We start from the raw sequence: 17080 nt of genomic DNA, 5'->3' as shown, positions 1-17080 counted from the left end.
GTAGGAGTCATGATTGGATATCGGAAATGGGGTCGGATTTCATAATGTGCGGATACACATGTAAGCTACAAACTGCCTATAATGTGAGACAGTTCGAGGGCACAACACTTCGTTGGTGGAACACGTTAGGGACGATTGTAAGCCCCAACAAGAAACTAAAACTGACTTGGGACGAATTCTTGACCCATTTCAAGAGGAAGTTCTACTCAGCTGAGAAAATGTTGGAATTAGAGAATCAATTCCTAGCTTTGACAAAAGGAAGCATGTCAGTGGATGAGTACACCAACACCTTCACTGATAAAATGGAGTTATCCCTATGTCTTGTTCCAGACGAACTGACCAAGATTGACATGTATGTCACGAGGCTACCTTGGGAGTACATTGTGCGGATTAAGTAGACACGTACTTTTGAGGCGGTCATCTGAACAAAAAAGTATGTCGAAGGGATGATGAAGAAAAGTACGGCCAAAAAATTTGAATTCAATGAGAAGAGGAGGGCGGATGGAAGCAACAACAACAACAATGACAAGAAGAAGAAGTATTCAAAGTCAAGCAACGAGTCTGGAAGAAACCAGGAAGGAAAGTGGTGTGACCAATGCAATAATAGGCATTTTGACAACTGTATATTGTCTGCTATAAATGCAAGAAGTCTGGGCATATCTCTACAAATTGCCCAGTAAAAGGAAAAGCTTGCTTCAGTTGCGGAGAAAAAGGGCACAAGAAGGAAAAGTGCCTAAAAGCTGAGCATCATACCCGAAGGATTCTACCAACAAATCCTAAGGGTAAAAGCTACAAAATGATCCTTGATGAAGCGAATATCGTTACTGTAAAGCAAGAGTAGGAAACTGCTTGATCAATATATGAATACTCATCCTATGTAGATAAAAAGGCCAATATAAGGGGCATAATTTATAAATAAATGTTGTAATCATTTTTGAAAATTATAAAATTTCTAGTTAAGTTACATCATTGTGTAGCATTAAGAAATTATGATTTCAACATAATGGACCAGTTAAGAATAAATTCTGGTATATTGTGTCTTGTAAGCAGGACACTACACGAGAAAGAACTTATACCCAAGGTTAGAAAATAGAATTGCAGTTGAAGATACGCTTGGAAGAAAACGTAGTGGAGCCTAGGAAATTTGTTGTATGTGATTACTTGGACACACCTATTTGTGTTAAATTGCTTTTGTGATCTTTAGGAAATAATAACTTGGGAAAACTACGAGACAACTTTTGGGACGTGTATGAGTAGGTGTGGAAGGTAGTATGGGCCTATACTAATGGAAACACAAGACTCGTGTTTGGATTGGGAGGAGTCACAAGGTTACTAAGGCCCTAGTAATTGGACTCATTCTTGTTCATTTCCATCATTACGTTTGTGTCAGTGATGATTTATGTTCCGACCCTAGTGGTCAAAGCAAATAAAGTCCGACTAATCTATAAAGTAAGTTGTCATAGCGTCCAACTTTAGATTGAAGGAACAGATAGTCAAAGTGATCGATAGAAGTATCGCAGTCCCCATAACCTGTAGCTTGGGAAAACTACGAGACAACTTTTGGGACGTGTATGAGTAGGTGTGGAAGGTAGTATGGGCCTATACTAATGGAAGCACAAGACTCGTATTTGGATCGGGAGGAGTCACAAGGTTACTAAGGCCCTAGTAATTGGACTCATTCTTGTTCATTTCCATCATTACGTTTGTGTCAGTGATGATTTATGTTCCGACCCTAGTGGTCAAAGCAAATAAAGTCCGACTAATCTATAAAGTAAGTTGTCATAGCGTCCAACTTTAGATTGAAGGAACAGATGGTCAAAGTGATCGATAGAAGTATCGCAGTCCCCATAACCTGTAGCTAGAAGTGCTTGTGATTATATCACGTTAGAACATAAAGGAAGGTATCCTTCGTGTTAAGATTCTGACTCAAAGAGACCTGAGTCTAACCATTGTATCATCGATGAGATGTCATTAAGGACATGAAACATCGATCTGTTACAGTAGTCTAATTAAGGACCTTAATTTAGATTAAGAAAGAGCAGGAGCTTCCAATGGAGATCGAATTTAGAAGGAAGAATAGATGCAACACCGTTAGTGGTCAAGAAGTCTAGGAGTTAGAAGCTCAATAAAAAAAGGACATAAGAGTTACAATTACCACATAGGATGGAAAGGTAACATGTAGAATCATTATATAAGCCCTGTTTTGTTGATGATTTTGAGACGTAATCATCATAAGAGGGAAATAATTGTAACACCCACAGATTCGGGCTAGTCAATTAAGACATATTTAGCGTTAAAATTGACTTTTTTATAGAATGTTATTTAGGATAAATAAACTTAACCAACGTTAGTGTATGTGACAAGGTTTTCTTGTATATAAAGAACGCTAAAATCCGAATTCGTACTAAGAAGTTATGCTTCTTCGAAGTTTCGCGATTAAACCGGCACGACTCTGCGTATCGTAAAAGGTGAATTTTCGATATATTAATTTTTAGCCTAAGTAATCTAAAAAAAGTCGTAGTAGTTGTTAAACCGAGAGTGTGAATATAGCAAATATCTAAATCTGACTTCAAATGAGGAAGTTATGATTTTTTGAAGTTTCGGCGCGATAGTATACGACTCAAAAACCGAAGTAGAGATCGGTTGATTGTTAGGAAAAACAATCTAAAAGAGAGTTGAAGACCTCGTCTATATGGTTCTATTGATATAAAGAAAGTCAAGAACGGATACCATATGAGAGAGCTATGAATTTTTAATGGACCTTAATAGTCTAAGCCTATTAAAAATATAACTTTAAAAATAAAGTCAAAACTAGCCAATATAGTTTAAATGAAAGTTGGAGATCTCGTCGAGAGCTTTATGTGATATAAAGAACGTCAAAAACGGAGCTCGTATGAAAAAGTTATGGCGTTTTGCAAATTAAAAAATTCACGCGTGCGAATGCGCCACACACACTAATGACGTGGCACCACAAGAAGGTACCACATGGCATGGTCGGGAGCCGCTTCCTCCGAGAGACTCGTCGACGTGGCTCCACAATAACGCGACACGTGGCTCCATAAGAGTGTAACACATGTCACCTTCTAGAAGGGGGTGATGTGGGCGAACGACGACGCGGCACGTGGTAGAAGCCTAATGGAGCCACCCAGGTCCTACTGTGCAGCGCGCATACGTAGTGTATGTGGCGCACAATGTTTTTATGGCCTATAAATATTCGGCTTCGTATATGCTTTCACCTCCACACCCCTACACACTTTCTCTCTTGAGCGATCTTACCTTTTAAGCCATTTTCTCTCATTTCTTACCAACGACGAAGCCTTGCCACACCCCTGAGTACTTATCTGAGTAATTGCCTTTGTGTAGGAGATCCCGAGTCAATATTCTGCCCGCTTAGATTCTGGTTTACATCAAGAACCTCTGTAAGTTAATCTACACTTAGGTCATGTTAATTGTAACTTTTAATTATAGTCATAGTCGTTATTATGAATCTATAACTAAGCTTTATTAGCAATTCCAAGTTGTTATACTCATTAATCTACTTATGGGAGTGATGTCTAGGCTAGATTTAGTGAGATGTTTAAAGTGGTATTTCCAAACAGTATACTTTGTATACTAAACGGACCCTATCTCCGATGTGATCCTACCTGGTTATTCCTTATTTAGATCTAGAAGTACACTTTGGGATTGTTGAGAAATTTGAACCTTTGGGATAATAGTTCCGTGCAGTATGAAATTAGGATAAGACTTAGCGTTATGTACATCTAGGTCTTTTGAAAAAAGGTGTAAGGAGAAGCTCTGTCCAATTCACCAATCACCAGACACTTTGTTAAGTGAGTGTAAAGTCCCTTTAATGAACAAGATTGAATATAAGTATTAGTTAAAATATTAAATATCTGTTGGAAGTCATATGTGAATTATGTGCTTATTTCCTGGATTATATGTTAGGATATATATATATATATATATATATATATATATATATATATATATATGCACACACACACATAACATGCTATGTGCGAACCAGATATGGTTCTATTTTATGTTAGGATAAACATATAATATTATATAATAATATTCAAAGTAAAATTGTTGAGAAGGTAAATGATTAATAATATTTAATACTCTTATGGAATATATATATATATATATATACACACACACACACTAATATAGGTTAGTGTTGCCCAAGAATAGAGTTGGTATTAAAAAGTTGGTTTCATGCATTGTAATCTAGTATAGGGATAAACTTAGACTTATAGAAGATACCTAGACCATTCAAGTTTAATATCAGGTAGTCTCATTAGGAGAATGTGTGTAACCTATCAATGGAGAGTAAAGTTCTGTTTCATGACACTATCAAGTGTCGATGTACGGTAACTCCGTATGGGATGACCAGAAATGGTGGGTCCCGATCATGCAAGTGTTAGCGGTATGTCTCGTCACCCCGCATAGTAGGTGACAACAGGTGATCATTCTAGACGGTCTTGTGAATTACGTTGCTAGTGTGAGCTCATTACTTACAGACGTAGATGAAAGGTAATACCACATTCATCGAATTACTCTGAAGGCTCGAGTGACTTAAGACTTACAACAGCCAAGGGAGCCCCTAGCTGTGTAGTCAAACCCTTACCTTAAATGGTTCATCGGAAATATAATTCTCTCTGATAACCTTGGACTAGGATTTGTGAGTATCGGTAGGAATAGATATGTGGGAATGTAAGCCTATATGGATTTAGTATGGTGACGGTTGGTTTTACGGGTCTGATAATTAAGGAATATTACCATATCAATATGTTGGGATTGAAATCCATATGTATATCACCAAGTTTCCCCAATTTGACCCACTCAATTTATATGCATCACATGTATCAAGACTTAAGCCAGTGAAACTTGATTAGGATGGTGAGTGATTAAGAGACAACTTGTAATATTATTCAGGACCATCAGGTCTTTACGTTGTAAATTATGTATTTGTATTGATTATGACATCCTTAGGGCTTTAACATTTTGGAAACAGACATTTGTAATTAAAATGATCTTTTGTACTGGGATTTTTTGCAGATATAAATAAATGGTTTTAAAAGCATAAAGAAAAGTTTTAATTGTATATGAAAATTAGAGGATGTCACAATATGATCCGGGTAATCTCACCTGGGATTTTTCATAGATATAAATAAATGGTTAGTGGGTAAGAGAAGCGCTTGGTCTGTCTCCGAATGTGGGCCTAGTAGCATTAGCCGAGTCTCTGAATATTCCCGAGGGTTCTCAGGATAAAGACAGCGGGAAACCCGACTCTACGAACCCGAGGAAAGGCTGCACAACAGTAGTAGGGGCGTTAAGACTGGAGCTTTTTGTTCGTAAAAACATAAGCTTGTAATATAGCTACACCTAATTCCGGACCGGTCAATGCAAGAACTATAAATAAAAGACCAAGATCCTCTATAAAAAACAAAATATCATTATGACCCTTATTTGGGTCAACCCATCATTCTAAGTTCACAAATTTCCTTAAGTGTCCTAATATCAATTATGGAAGCCAAATGAGACCAAAGGAAAGAAATGGACTCAAAACATACATAAATCGCAATGTTAAAAACGATACATATCATTTCAACACATCATGTCCCTCCACTAGACTCGTCATTTCCCCTATACAACAAATCATTTTTTTGGTTAATTCTCGTTAAGCCATCCTACTTGCATATAAACCTCAAATCCGAACTAATTGAATCTAAAAGCTTAAAATAAATGTTTAAACACTCAAATTTACATAATAAAGGCTCCCCACATGGTTTATATCCTTAGAATAAACATCAAACGCCAAAACATTCCACAAACTTCACCTAAAAGCTAATAAGCACATAAAACTTAATTTGCACTAAATCATTATGTATGAATCATGAATTGAAACCAATTGGATTGAATATCATCCGTACAACTTAAATTACATGGAATAAGGAAGTTATGAAGGTTTATAACTCAATCACGGACTGTCATTGAGCTCTAAACTTCATTTAAACTCCACAAGACACCAATACACCAAATATGACATTAATGTTTATAGATTTTAACTCTAATCATCAACTGGTGATGAAATACCATTATGAAAATGTATTATTATCAAAACATCAAATGGAGTATGAATTTAGATCCATGAGCAACTAGGGTTTGGAAAATCCCTAACTCACAATATATAAGCTGGGATCTCATCCAAACTCCATAATCAACAAGGTGGAACATCAATAGAATGGCTAAACTCTATCCCCATTATATGATTCTCTAACTTATAATTTTCAACCACCGAAGGCTAGTGGAAGTATCTGGTTGTTATCATATGTGGAAAACTCTAGGAATATAGTTTTGAGTATTTATAGTTTAGTTAAGCATTGCCAATTACAATAAGTGGACACACATAATTTAAACTAATTACATCAATATATTTCAATGAAAATACAAATAGTATTTAGAAAGTTGTTTTTACCACACAAATGATAGCGGCGAAAAAGTATTCTAAGCGATGGTTGTCATCCATCTTAATGTAGATAACTATTCTTGGATTTATTTTTTCTTGATTTTAAAAATTAATATACATATGGTCTTGAAAAACCTTCTTAAAGGGGCCCTTATTCACCAATAGGTATATTTCACTCGTCTTGATTTGCAGTAGGAATAATAAACACTAAACACTAGTCATTGAGAGTTTGAATGATCGATTTTCCATACAACATGTTTCTTAAACTATCAACCAATATATCCTTCATGATGTGACTCGAAACAATTTTATTGGCTTGGCGATGAGAAGATGCAGGTGTACACAAATGTACTTATCCATAATCTCCAATATGATAACCTACTTCAAACCTATCTTTAGCATGGTAATCTTCTTTGTGTTTTTAATAATTGAAAATTTTGAATGTACGAGGATCAATCAACCTTATAGTCAGTAATGTCAAATTCCTGATTACTTTATGTCAATTTCCACCAATTCTCTAATAGTCCAAAAAAATCGAATGTTTCAGAATGTGATATTCATAGTATTTAGGATTTAGACTATGTTTGACATACTAGCAAAATGACTAGCTGATAAAAATGGCATTTGATTAAAATTAGCTGATAAACTAGTTGAAAGATATAAAATAATATAAAATATAAAAAGACATATATAAGAATATGTGTTTTATAATGACTTAAAGATACATTTTAGGTCATGAAAAACATAGTTTAGATAGTTTTTTAAAAAGCTACCTTATTAACTAGTTTATAAGCGTATAACAACTTAAAAAAACTTAAAAAATAAAATAATTTATTAATTCACTATAATGTGTCAAACATAACTTTTATAATCATTGTTACAATTCTTAAAACCGTGGTCAATTCGGTGAATTGTTTGTTCTTAATAGCCTTATTCGTAAATACCCTTCAATATAATATTCCATCCGTCCCAATATTATTGTCCACAGACAAAAAACACACAGATTAAAAAAAACATTAATTACCATTAACTTTATTTAATAAAATGATAGTTTTGTCCTTACTTTATATTTAATGTTCCATTAAATGTTTAATTGTTTAAGTAATAATGAGGGAATATTTTGGTAAAAATGTTATTTATTTTTAGAAGTGGACTATTATTTTGGGACAAACCACAAAGGAAAGATGGACTATAATTTTGGGACGGAGGGAGTATTATAAAATATTATAAACGGACAATTAGTGATGATAATTTTTTTTTAATTAACATTAATCTTTTTATATTTTATAAGAATACCCAATTATCTTCCCGACATTTTACCAAATTTGACTAGTAAAAATTATTTTCCTAACATTTTACCAAATTTTGACCCTAAGAAAAGATCCATGGAATATTCGTTTTATTTCCAACGGCTCGATCTCAAAATTTTTCCGATTTCTTTTTCTCCAAGACAGTAAATTGAAACCGCTGTCACGTTCACCCACGGCTTCGGTTCATCCGCCGAAGCTTTAAATACCAGTTGCCCCAATCGTCTTTCATATCATTCTCACACTCATTTCTCTTTACATTATTTCTCTCTCTAAACCCTTCAAAACTCTACTCAATCGCCATGGGTAATCCCGTCGTTCCTTGATTAGTTTTCTTCATTCTCATCTCTATTCATCTATGTTTTCGATCGATTCTAACTTCTACATGCTTCATTTGAATTTGCAGGTTCTGACAAGAAGATTAGAATCGGAATCAACGGTACATTTTTTTTTTAATTGTGGTTTGATCTGTTTTTGAGCTCCTTTTGGTTTCTTGCTTATTGATTCACTGGATCCGACTGATATTATACAGGATTTGGAAGAATCGGTCGTCTAGTTGCTAGAGTTGCTCTTCAGAGAGATGATGTTGAGCTTGTTGCTGTTAACGATCCTTTCATCTCCACTGATTACATGGTATACTACTCGTTTTGGTTTGCTACTTTAGTGTTAAATACGATTCGATCTATAAACGAATGCTGTTTTAGCTAATCAACACTTCAATATTATAGATCTTAGATAAGCTGCAAACAGGAATATTCATACTGATGCTTAGGAGTTAGGATCACGTATTAGAACGCTATTTAGTTTGAATGAACACACTATCAATGTCTGGGTTTATAGAGTGCGTGATCTCAGTATGTTTCGGCGTATTTGGCACAATCTCTATCATCTCTTTCCCTTTTATGATAAAAAGTTACTCGAATGAAACAAATGATTATTCTATCAGTGGATCAAAAATCCATTTATCACAGTGTACTACAAGATCTGTTTACCTCGTGAATGTAGATGTATGGATTTATATAGTATTGAATCTGTATAATAACCGATCCATTTATTTTACTTGCAGACATACATGTTCAAGTACGACAGTGTTCATGGCCAATGGAAGCACAATGAACTTAAGGTGAAGGATGAGAAAACCCTTCTCTTCGGAGACAAGCCTGTGACTGTATTCGGTATCAGGAACCCAGAAGACATCCCATGGGGTGAGGCCGGAGCTGACTACGTGGTGGAATCCACCGGGGTCTTCACCGACAAAGACAAAGCTGCTGCTCACTTAAAGGTCTGACTTGATTTGATCTAAATCTATACACCTTTTCTGTTTCTTAACAAGAAGATCATAGATTGTTTATTTGACTTTTCTCGATTGGTTTTATATATGATCAGGGTGGTGCTAAGAAGGTCATCATCTCTGCTCCTAGCAAGGATGCACCCATGTTTGTTGTTGGTGTCAATGAGAACGAATACAAACCTGAGCTTAACATTGTTTCCAACGCCAGTTGCACAACCAACTGTCTTGCTCCTTTGGCTAAGGTATTTTCAATTTTCAATTCCAACCTTCAAGTTTGTTTTTGTTTCATTTTCAGCCGTTGTAAATTACTCTGTACAATTTTCAGGTGATTAACGACAGATTCGGCATTGTTGAGGGACTTATGACAACTGTCCACTCCATTACAGCCACCCAAAAGACCGTTGATGGGCCATCCATGAAGGACTGGAGAGGTGGAAGAGCCGCCTCCTTCAACATCATTCCCAGCAGCACCGGAGCTGCCAAGGTAAGGATTCTCCGGCGAACTCTCCGGCCACCACCACCACCACCAACTAATCTTACATTTCCTGTTCTTGTTGCAGGCTGTTGGCAAGGTTTTGCCAGCTCTTAATGGCAAATTGACCGGAATGTCCTTCCGTGTCCCAACTGTTGATGTCTCAGTTGTTGACTTAACTGTTAGACTTGAGAAGAAGGCTACTTATGAGCAGATCAAGGCTGCTATTAAGTAAGAGTTTTTGTTTTCTTAGTTTATTATAATAAAATAAAATTCAGTCGATGCTGATATTTTGAAATAACTTTGTGGGGGCATTTTTGTAATTTAGGGAGGAATCAGAAGGCAAATTGAAGGGTATTTTGGGATATATCGAAGAGGATGTTGTATCCACCGACTTTGTTGGTGACAGCAGGTCGAGCATCTTCGATGCCAAGGCTGGGATCGCTTTGAATGACAACTTTGTGAAACTTGTCTCGTGGTATGACAACGAATGGGGTTACAGGTAAGAAAACGGGATTGTTATTTTTATTTTGTTTGAACGGATTTTTTTTACAATGTTATTGACATTTTCTAAAATTCGTTTTTGCAGTTCACGTGTTATTGATCTGATTTGCCACATTGCATCTGTTGAGGCCTAGATTAAAGCAAGCGTTAAATATTGCGGAATGTGTTGGTTTTTGTTTTTTTGAGTTTGAATAAGGGAAATCTTTTGTGGAAGGTTTTTACTAGAGATTTTTGGAATAACGTTGGTACATGTGTAATGTCCTGAGGATGATGATCGGGACTTCTTTTTTGGTTTTTTAGTATGCTCGATTGTACTTTTTTGTTTCGAGCTTTTATCTGTTTATTTCTTAGTAAAAAACACATTTCTCAATTGTATCTGTTTCCAAATATGATTCAGTTTGGTTGATATATTTGTCTATTGTCTAATTAATAAATCAACATAAATTAAAAATTAAAAATCTCACTATATTTGTGGTTGAGTTGTGGGTTTAGTTTTTCCCAACAAGAAATCTCATTATCTTAATTGGAATTTAAAAGAAGTTAGAGAAAAAAAAACATCTAAATGCTTTTCCTTTTTTTTTTTTTCAAAAAATAACAAAAAAAAGCCCAACTCGCCCATCTACTTTTTCCTTTTTTTCAAAAAAAAATAACATAAAAAGGGGAAACCTTAGCCCAACTAGGGATGTTATTCGGGTCAGAACCGAACCGACCCGAACCCGAATAAACCGAAAACCGAACCAAATAAGCAATACGGGTTCGGTTCGGTTCGGGTATTATTCGGTTCGATTTGGTTCCGACCTGAGTAACTCAAATAACATGTACAGGATGATTAAGGAGCCGAATAACCCAAATAATCCAAATAACATTTATTATAATAAGTATATAAGTTAAACATTAAACATTAAGTGGGTATTTTGGGTAACGATTGATAGAACATAAGACCGAATAAGCAATCGTGTAGATGGAAAAAAAATGTGACTTTTCATATTCGGTTCGGTCCATTTGGACCGAATAAGCCCTTATTCGGGTAACCCGGACCGAATAACCCGAAAACCGAATAAGCCTTATTTAATTACCCGAAAACCGAATCGAATTGCTTATTCGAGTCTAATTCGGTTCGGTTTGGTTCGGGTTTTCGGACCAAATTCTCATCCCTAAGCCCAACCGTCAAAACAGTAGGTGAAAAGGAAAAACAATAGACAAACTGTTAACTTTGACTTTTGGTTAAAAATTGGTAAGTAATTAATGGGGATAATGACTTAAAAAGGTAATATATTTTTCGATTTGTACACGTTTGGTCACTGAGTTTTTTTTTCGTCCACATTTACCCCTTTAACTTGTTAAACGGTACACATCCAGTCCTTATGATCGGTTACTCCAGGTTAGCCGGGAAAAATGTCTTATTAGGGTAATATATTTCTCATTTTGTACACATTTAGTCATTAATATTTTTGTACACATTTAGTCCTTAATATTTTTTTTGTTTCAAAATAAGTCATTTTTTGTTTTTGTACAAATTCAGTACTTATGAATGATTTATTTAGGGTTTTTCTCACGACATCTAACATGAGACTATCATTGATGACATAGACGGTTCTCTTTGGTTGTGCCCGTAGTGGCACCGACAACCCCTGCTTTTTCTATACGCAATGTAAATTTTTCGATATTTTTTTCTTTGACAAAACTTCAAAAATAGTCCATGTGGTTTCCGAAAATATTAAGTTTAGTCTCTAAGTTCAAAAAACCTCACAGATGGTCTATGTGGTTTCAAAACTTTTAATAAATGGTCCTTCCGGCTCACTCCGTTAGTTTTTGGCCGTTAAGTGGAGGGTATTTATGTCATTTCACTACCACAGGGACCATTTATGAAGATTTGTCTTATTTTAAAAAGAAAAACTAATTATTTAATATTAAAGGGTCCTCTCTCTCTCTCTCTCTCTCTCTCAAAAACATCCAACCACCTTCTCCATTAGAATTAAAGTTGTTATCTGCTCCTTCTACCATCATCACCACCAGGTGACATCGACCAAGGTAAGTGATTTCATGCCTTTACTCCGATCAAAACACACAAATCCACCGTCATCCCTTCCCTTCAGCAACCCCTTTATTTCGATTGTTCAACAGTAAAATAAGTATCTCCTACCTCCGTTTTCGTTACCTTCACCTTACTTCTACCTTGTCACCACCATCAATCACAGTCCATGGTTTCTTTCAAAGAAGAGAGCAACAAAATCAGAAGACCCTTATTCACTAGTCTAGGTTGGAAGAAACCATTGGAATTGTTCAACCAGTCTCGATTTCTCAATTCCAGTCATGTGTAGGTAAATTCCTAATTCCTTTCACGGGGTGTGATCGAAACTAAATGGGTGTGATATTGCTGCAATTTTCGAGATTCGGTGAATGAGAAAAAAAATTGAGAGATCAGAGATATGAGAGAAGAATTGTGGCCAAGGTTTTGAAGAAGTTCAAGGTTTTATTGAAGGAGAAAGCCTTGTTCTTCAGGTCAATGATCACAACTAACATGCCATTATATAAAATAAAAGAGTACAAACAACAAAATCACAGCTAATAGTGCACCGTCAGATCTAAGAACTCTCAGATATCTTGGCCGCTTCTAAATCAACTGCTTTTTTCAGAAAACTCTGATCATCATCTTCCACCGCCATCTGAATCGACGAAGACCCCAACCCAACGGCAATGGCGAGCATGGTCTTCTTCATTTCCGACCTAAACTCCTCCAGATCAACGGTGCCGTTCGAGTCTTCATCGAAGCTCAGAAACACAGAATCGTAGAGACGGGTAAGCTCCTCCGGGGGCAAGGCGGTGTCAACTCCAGAGTAAGCTTCCAGCAACCTCATGGACTCAAAAGCCTTATGTATCTCGGATCTGGATAGAACACCGCCGTTGTTGACATCGAGGGAATCGAACTGGGCGTCGACGCTGGTTTTGAACTGAGTTTCATCGTTAACGAAGGCTTGTACGGTGGACCTGTCGATGATTATTACACCCATACCCATATTTGTATGTTTGTGTTTGTGTGTGTGTGTGTGAGAGAGAGAGAGAGAGAGAGAGAGGGAGGACCCTTTAATATTAAATAATTAGTTTTTCTTTTTAAAATAAGACAAATCTTCATAAATGGTCCCTATGGCAGTGAAATGACATAAATACTCTCCACTTAACGGCCAAAAACTAATTGAGTTAGCCGGAAGGACCATTTGTTAAAAGTTTTGAAACCACAGGGACCATCTGTGAGGTTTTTTGAACTTAGGGACAAAACTTGATATTTCGGAAACCACAGGGACCATTTTTGAAGTTTTGTCTTTTTCTTTTTTCTACTTACCGACAACACCTACTACGAATCGGCAACACCTACTACCAAATCCTACGCCCATCCCTGATTGATGAGGTGTTTGAGGCTGTGGATGCTTATGTCCATCGCAGTCTCGACTGATTGGTTGTATAGGTCTTGTGGTTTGACTTAGGTTTTGTATTCCGAACGTCGTAACTTCTTCATACGATATCTGATTTTAACGATCTTTATATCTACATCTTCGTTTTTTAAGTCTGCTATAACTTTTGTTCATATTACCCCCGTTAAAATATAATATGTTTTTACTTACGATTTTATGAAAAAAAAAACATCCATACATGCATTCATAAAAAACGTATGGATATTAATATCGTAATTAAAAAATATATTACTTTTTAACGGGAGTAATATAATTATATAAACGAAAGTTGTAGTAGAGTGAAATACAAACGCATAGATATAAAGATCGTTAAAATCCGATATAGTATGAAAAAGTTATGACGTTCAAAACACATGACCTAAGCAACCAAGTAGTCGAGATCGCGATGGACATAAACATCAAAAGCCTAAACCACCTCGTTAATGATTGTTCCATGTAAGATGTTGTGAGAAAAACTTAAAAAAAAACATTCATAAGTATTGAATGATTACAAATACAAAAATAAATTATTTTGCAACAAAAAACATTAAGGACTAAATGTGTACAAAAATATTAAGGAGTAAATGTGTACAAAATGAGAAATATATTACCCTATTAAGACATTTTTACCAGTTAACCTGAAATAACCGGTCATAAGGACTGAATGTGTACAGTTTAACAAGTTGAAGGGGTAAATGTGAACAAAAAATAAACTCAGTGACCAAATGTGTACAAATCGAAGAATGTATTACCCTTTTAAGTCATTATCCTTAATTAATGTTTTGGCTAGTTTAATGTTTTTCTTTATAAATAATCTTTTATATATATATATATATATATATATATATATATATATATATATATATATATATATATATATATATATATATATAAAACCCAAAATATTTTAACTATATTCATTTAAAACTTAAAACTCTTTAACTTAACATATAATTACTAATATCAAAAAGCCTTTTATAATTGTATTAAATATTATTTTATGTCTTCTTAGATCTTTTATTTTTGAAATTCTAACAATCTAACTAATATTTTATGTCTTCTTAGGCTTATGTTATTTTGTTTTTACTAACTATTGTGTGCTAGAATGCACAGATCTGAACCAACGGATGAAATTAATCAATGGACATGATTTGAGAGTGTATGTTATTACAATATGATAGCATGTACCATATAATCACACAAATTTTAGCAAAAGGGTATTTTGGACATTTAACTACATTTATAAAAGGAAATTTTTTATTTTTAGGGATAATTAATTCTCCTAATTTAAAATTTTTGAATTTTTTTAATTAATTTAATTTTAATTCTAACGTAATTTGAAAAATAAACGATTTTATTCTGCCAGAATATTTTTTTGTTAGAATGATGTTCTTTCATAATTTTATTCTATTAGAATATTATTGAAGAATAACAAAATTCTTGAATCCGAGGTTAAAAAATAACAACATTCTAATTTATTCTTTTACATCCGAATTTAAATACAAATTCATACATAATATTACAGACTAAAAGTCTTATACATTTTAATATAGTTATAAATATTCTAAAATAATATCAACAAATATGAATAACATTCTTAAAAAATAACAACATTCTGCTAGAATACTCTCGTTCTCCATGTTTTCTTCATTTTCCACATCAATAGCAGCCCCTTCAAAACCTAAATAAAAAAAAAACATAATCAACTTTAAAATAGTATAACTTTCAGTATATTCTGATAGAATAAAACTATAATTCTAACAGAATGTGTTAGACATTAAAGACTTTTAATTTATTCTAACAGAATGTACTCGAGCCACTTGATCAAGTATTCCCCGAGTGACCTGATCCAAATTATTGACTTAATCTAATTACAATGACTACATTGTAGCTAACAAATAGGACAATACTTTGGAAAAAGACCAGCTTATTCCAAGCTAGAATGTGGTAAATATGACAGTTCAAATATCACAAATGTTTCTTAACAAAGAGTGCTAAAAATACAACTGTAACATCGCATGTTCGAAGGAATATAACTAAGCCAATATTAATCAAATTTAAATGACTTATGAACCTAACTTGTAGCTAACACCAAGGAGAATATGCAGAAACAAATTTTAGATCATTCCAAGCTAGTATGAGAGAGATATGATAGTTCAAATATTATAAAAAAAATTGGTTGGAATATTTGATTCAAACATTTGGCGGACAAAATCAGATGCACAAATCTTTATACTCCATTTGATGAAACATACAACATATGTAATTAATAAATACATGAATGTGACTAAATTTACAATAAAAGAGTGTATACATTCAAATACTAAAAAGTAATTCGTATTATCAAGAGTATGAAATTACTTTAAAGAAATAAAATTAAATCATCATGTTTTGGCTAGTTTAATGTTTTTCTTTATAAATAATCTTATATATCTATATATAAAAAAACCCAAAATATTTTAACTATATTCATTTAAAACTTACAACTCTTTAACTTAACATATAATTACTAATATCAAAAGGCCTTTTATAATTGTATTAAATATTATTTTAATACTAAAACTTTTTAGCTTTTAACTAATTAACTATTATAACTTAATAGAATTTGTAACTTTTATATATATATATATATATATATATATATATATATATATATATATATATAATTTATGGATATATGTTAGATTGTTAGAATTTCAAAAATAAAAGATGTAAGAAGACATAAAGTTTTAATTTATATTTGAAACTTATTTTCTGTTTTTGTTTTATGACTTATCAACAAAACTAACATCCAAAATAATTATTTTTTTAAGTGAATAACATTAACACATCAACTTGCCAGAAATGATAAATAGCACCCAAAATAATCCAAATGTTTTCTAGGAATAACATGTAAAGAAATTTAAAATATTAGTAATAAACAAATTGCCAAAATTATAAAGTTTTACCATGAGCAGTACACAAAACCTGCCATCTATAGAAAAATAGAGGTTGAAACGATTTATTCTAACATGAAATTCTAGTTCGTATGGTATTTTGAAAAAAATGAATATATATATATATATATATATATATATATATATATATATATATATATATATATATATATATATATATATCGAAACCATAGGTCAAGGCAAAAGAAAAGACGATTTGAAATACATACGATTTCAGTAGCTATTTGAGATAATTGGTATTTTTTGAATAAAAAAAGATAATCTATCTATATCTATCTATATCTATATCTATATCTATATCTATATCTATCTATCTATATCTATATATCTTATAAAGCTAGCATTTTTCCTTGAACCTCATGCATTTGAAACTTCCATGTATTTTTCTTTTCACAACATTCATTTGAAACTCCCATGACTTTTCAATTTCTTTCTAATAATAAATATAATTGGTTAATAAGGTTAAATAAATATCAAACCTAAAGGGTAATCATATATCAACTAAATTTCAATATTAAAATAATATCTTTACTTCTACTTATAAAGTTATATTTTTTAAGTTTTAACATATTATACTTAATTTATTAGTGTTAATATATTGCTGGATGTAAACCATTATCATTTT

The 17080-nt window shown here is 33.4% G+C and overlaps 2 protein-coding genes across 2 annotated transcripts; one reads left to right on the top strand and one right to left on the bottom strand.

Annotated features, from left to right (window-relative positions):
* The first annotated feature begins 7964 nt into the window (after nt 1-7964).
* Nucleotides 7965-10419, top strand: LOC145068337 (glyceraldehyde-3-phosphate dehydrogenase GAPC1, cytosolic). Its single transcript, XM_079015291.1, has 9 exons — nt 7965-8088; nt 8189-8221; nt 8315-8415; nt 8849-9064; nt 9169-9315; nt 9399-9557; nt 9634-9776; nt 9874-10047; nt 10135-10419. The coding sequence occupies exons 1-9, from the start codon at nt 8085-8087 to the stop codon at nt 10181-10183; spliced, it is 1026 nt and encodes a 341-aa protein (XP_078871417.1). The 5' UTR covers nt 7965-8084; the 3' UTR covers nt 10184-10419.
* Nucleotides 10420-12634: 2215 nt separating this feature from the next.
* LOC145066142 (uncharacterized) lies at nt 12635-13060 on the bottom strand. Its single transcript, XM_079013330.1, has one exon. The coding sequence runs from the start codon at nt 13058-13060 to the stop codon at nt 12635-12637; it is 426 nt and encodes a 141-aa protein (XP_078869456.1).
* Between the last annotated feature and the right edge of the window lie 4020 nt (nt 13061-17080).

This window comes from Lactuca serriola, chromosome 8 (genome assembly GCF_051521515.1).
Source record: "Lactuca serriola cultivar US96UC23 chromosome 8, Lser_US96UC23_V15, whole genome shotgun sequence".
In the NCBI taxonomy this organism is placed as follows: domain Eukaryota; kingdom Viridiplantae; phylum Streptophyta; class Magnoliopsida; order Asterales; family Asteraceae; genus Lactuca; species Lactuca serriola.
Note: the sequence above shows the minus strand (reverse complement) of the source record. Positions and strands in the feature narration are given on the sequence as shown.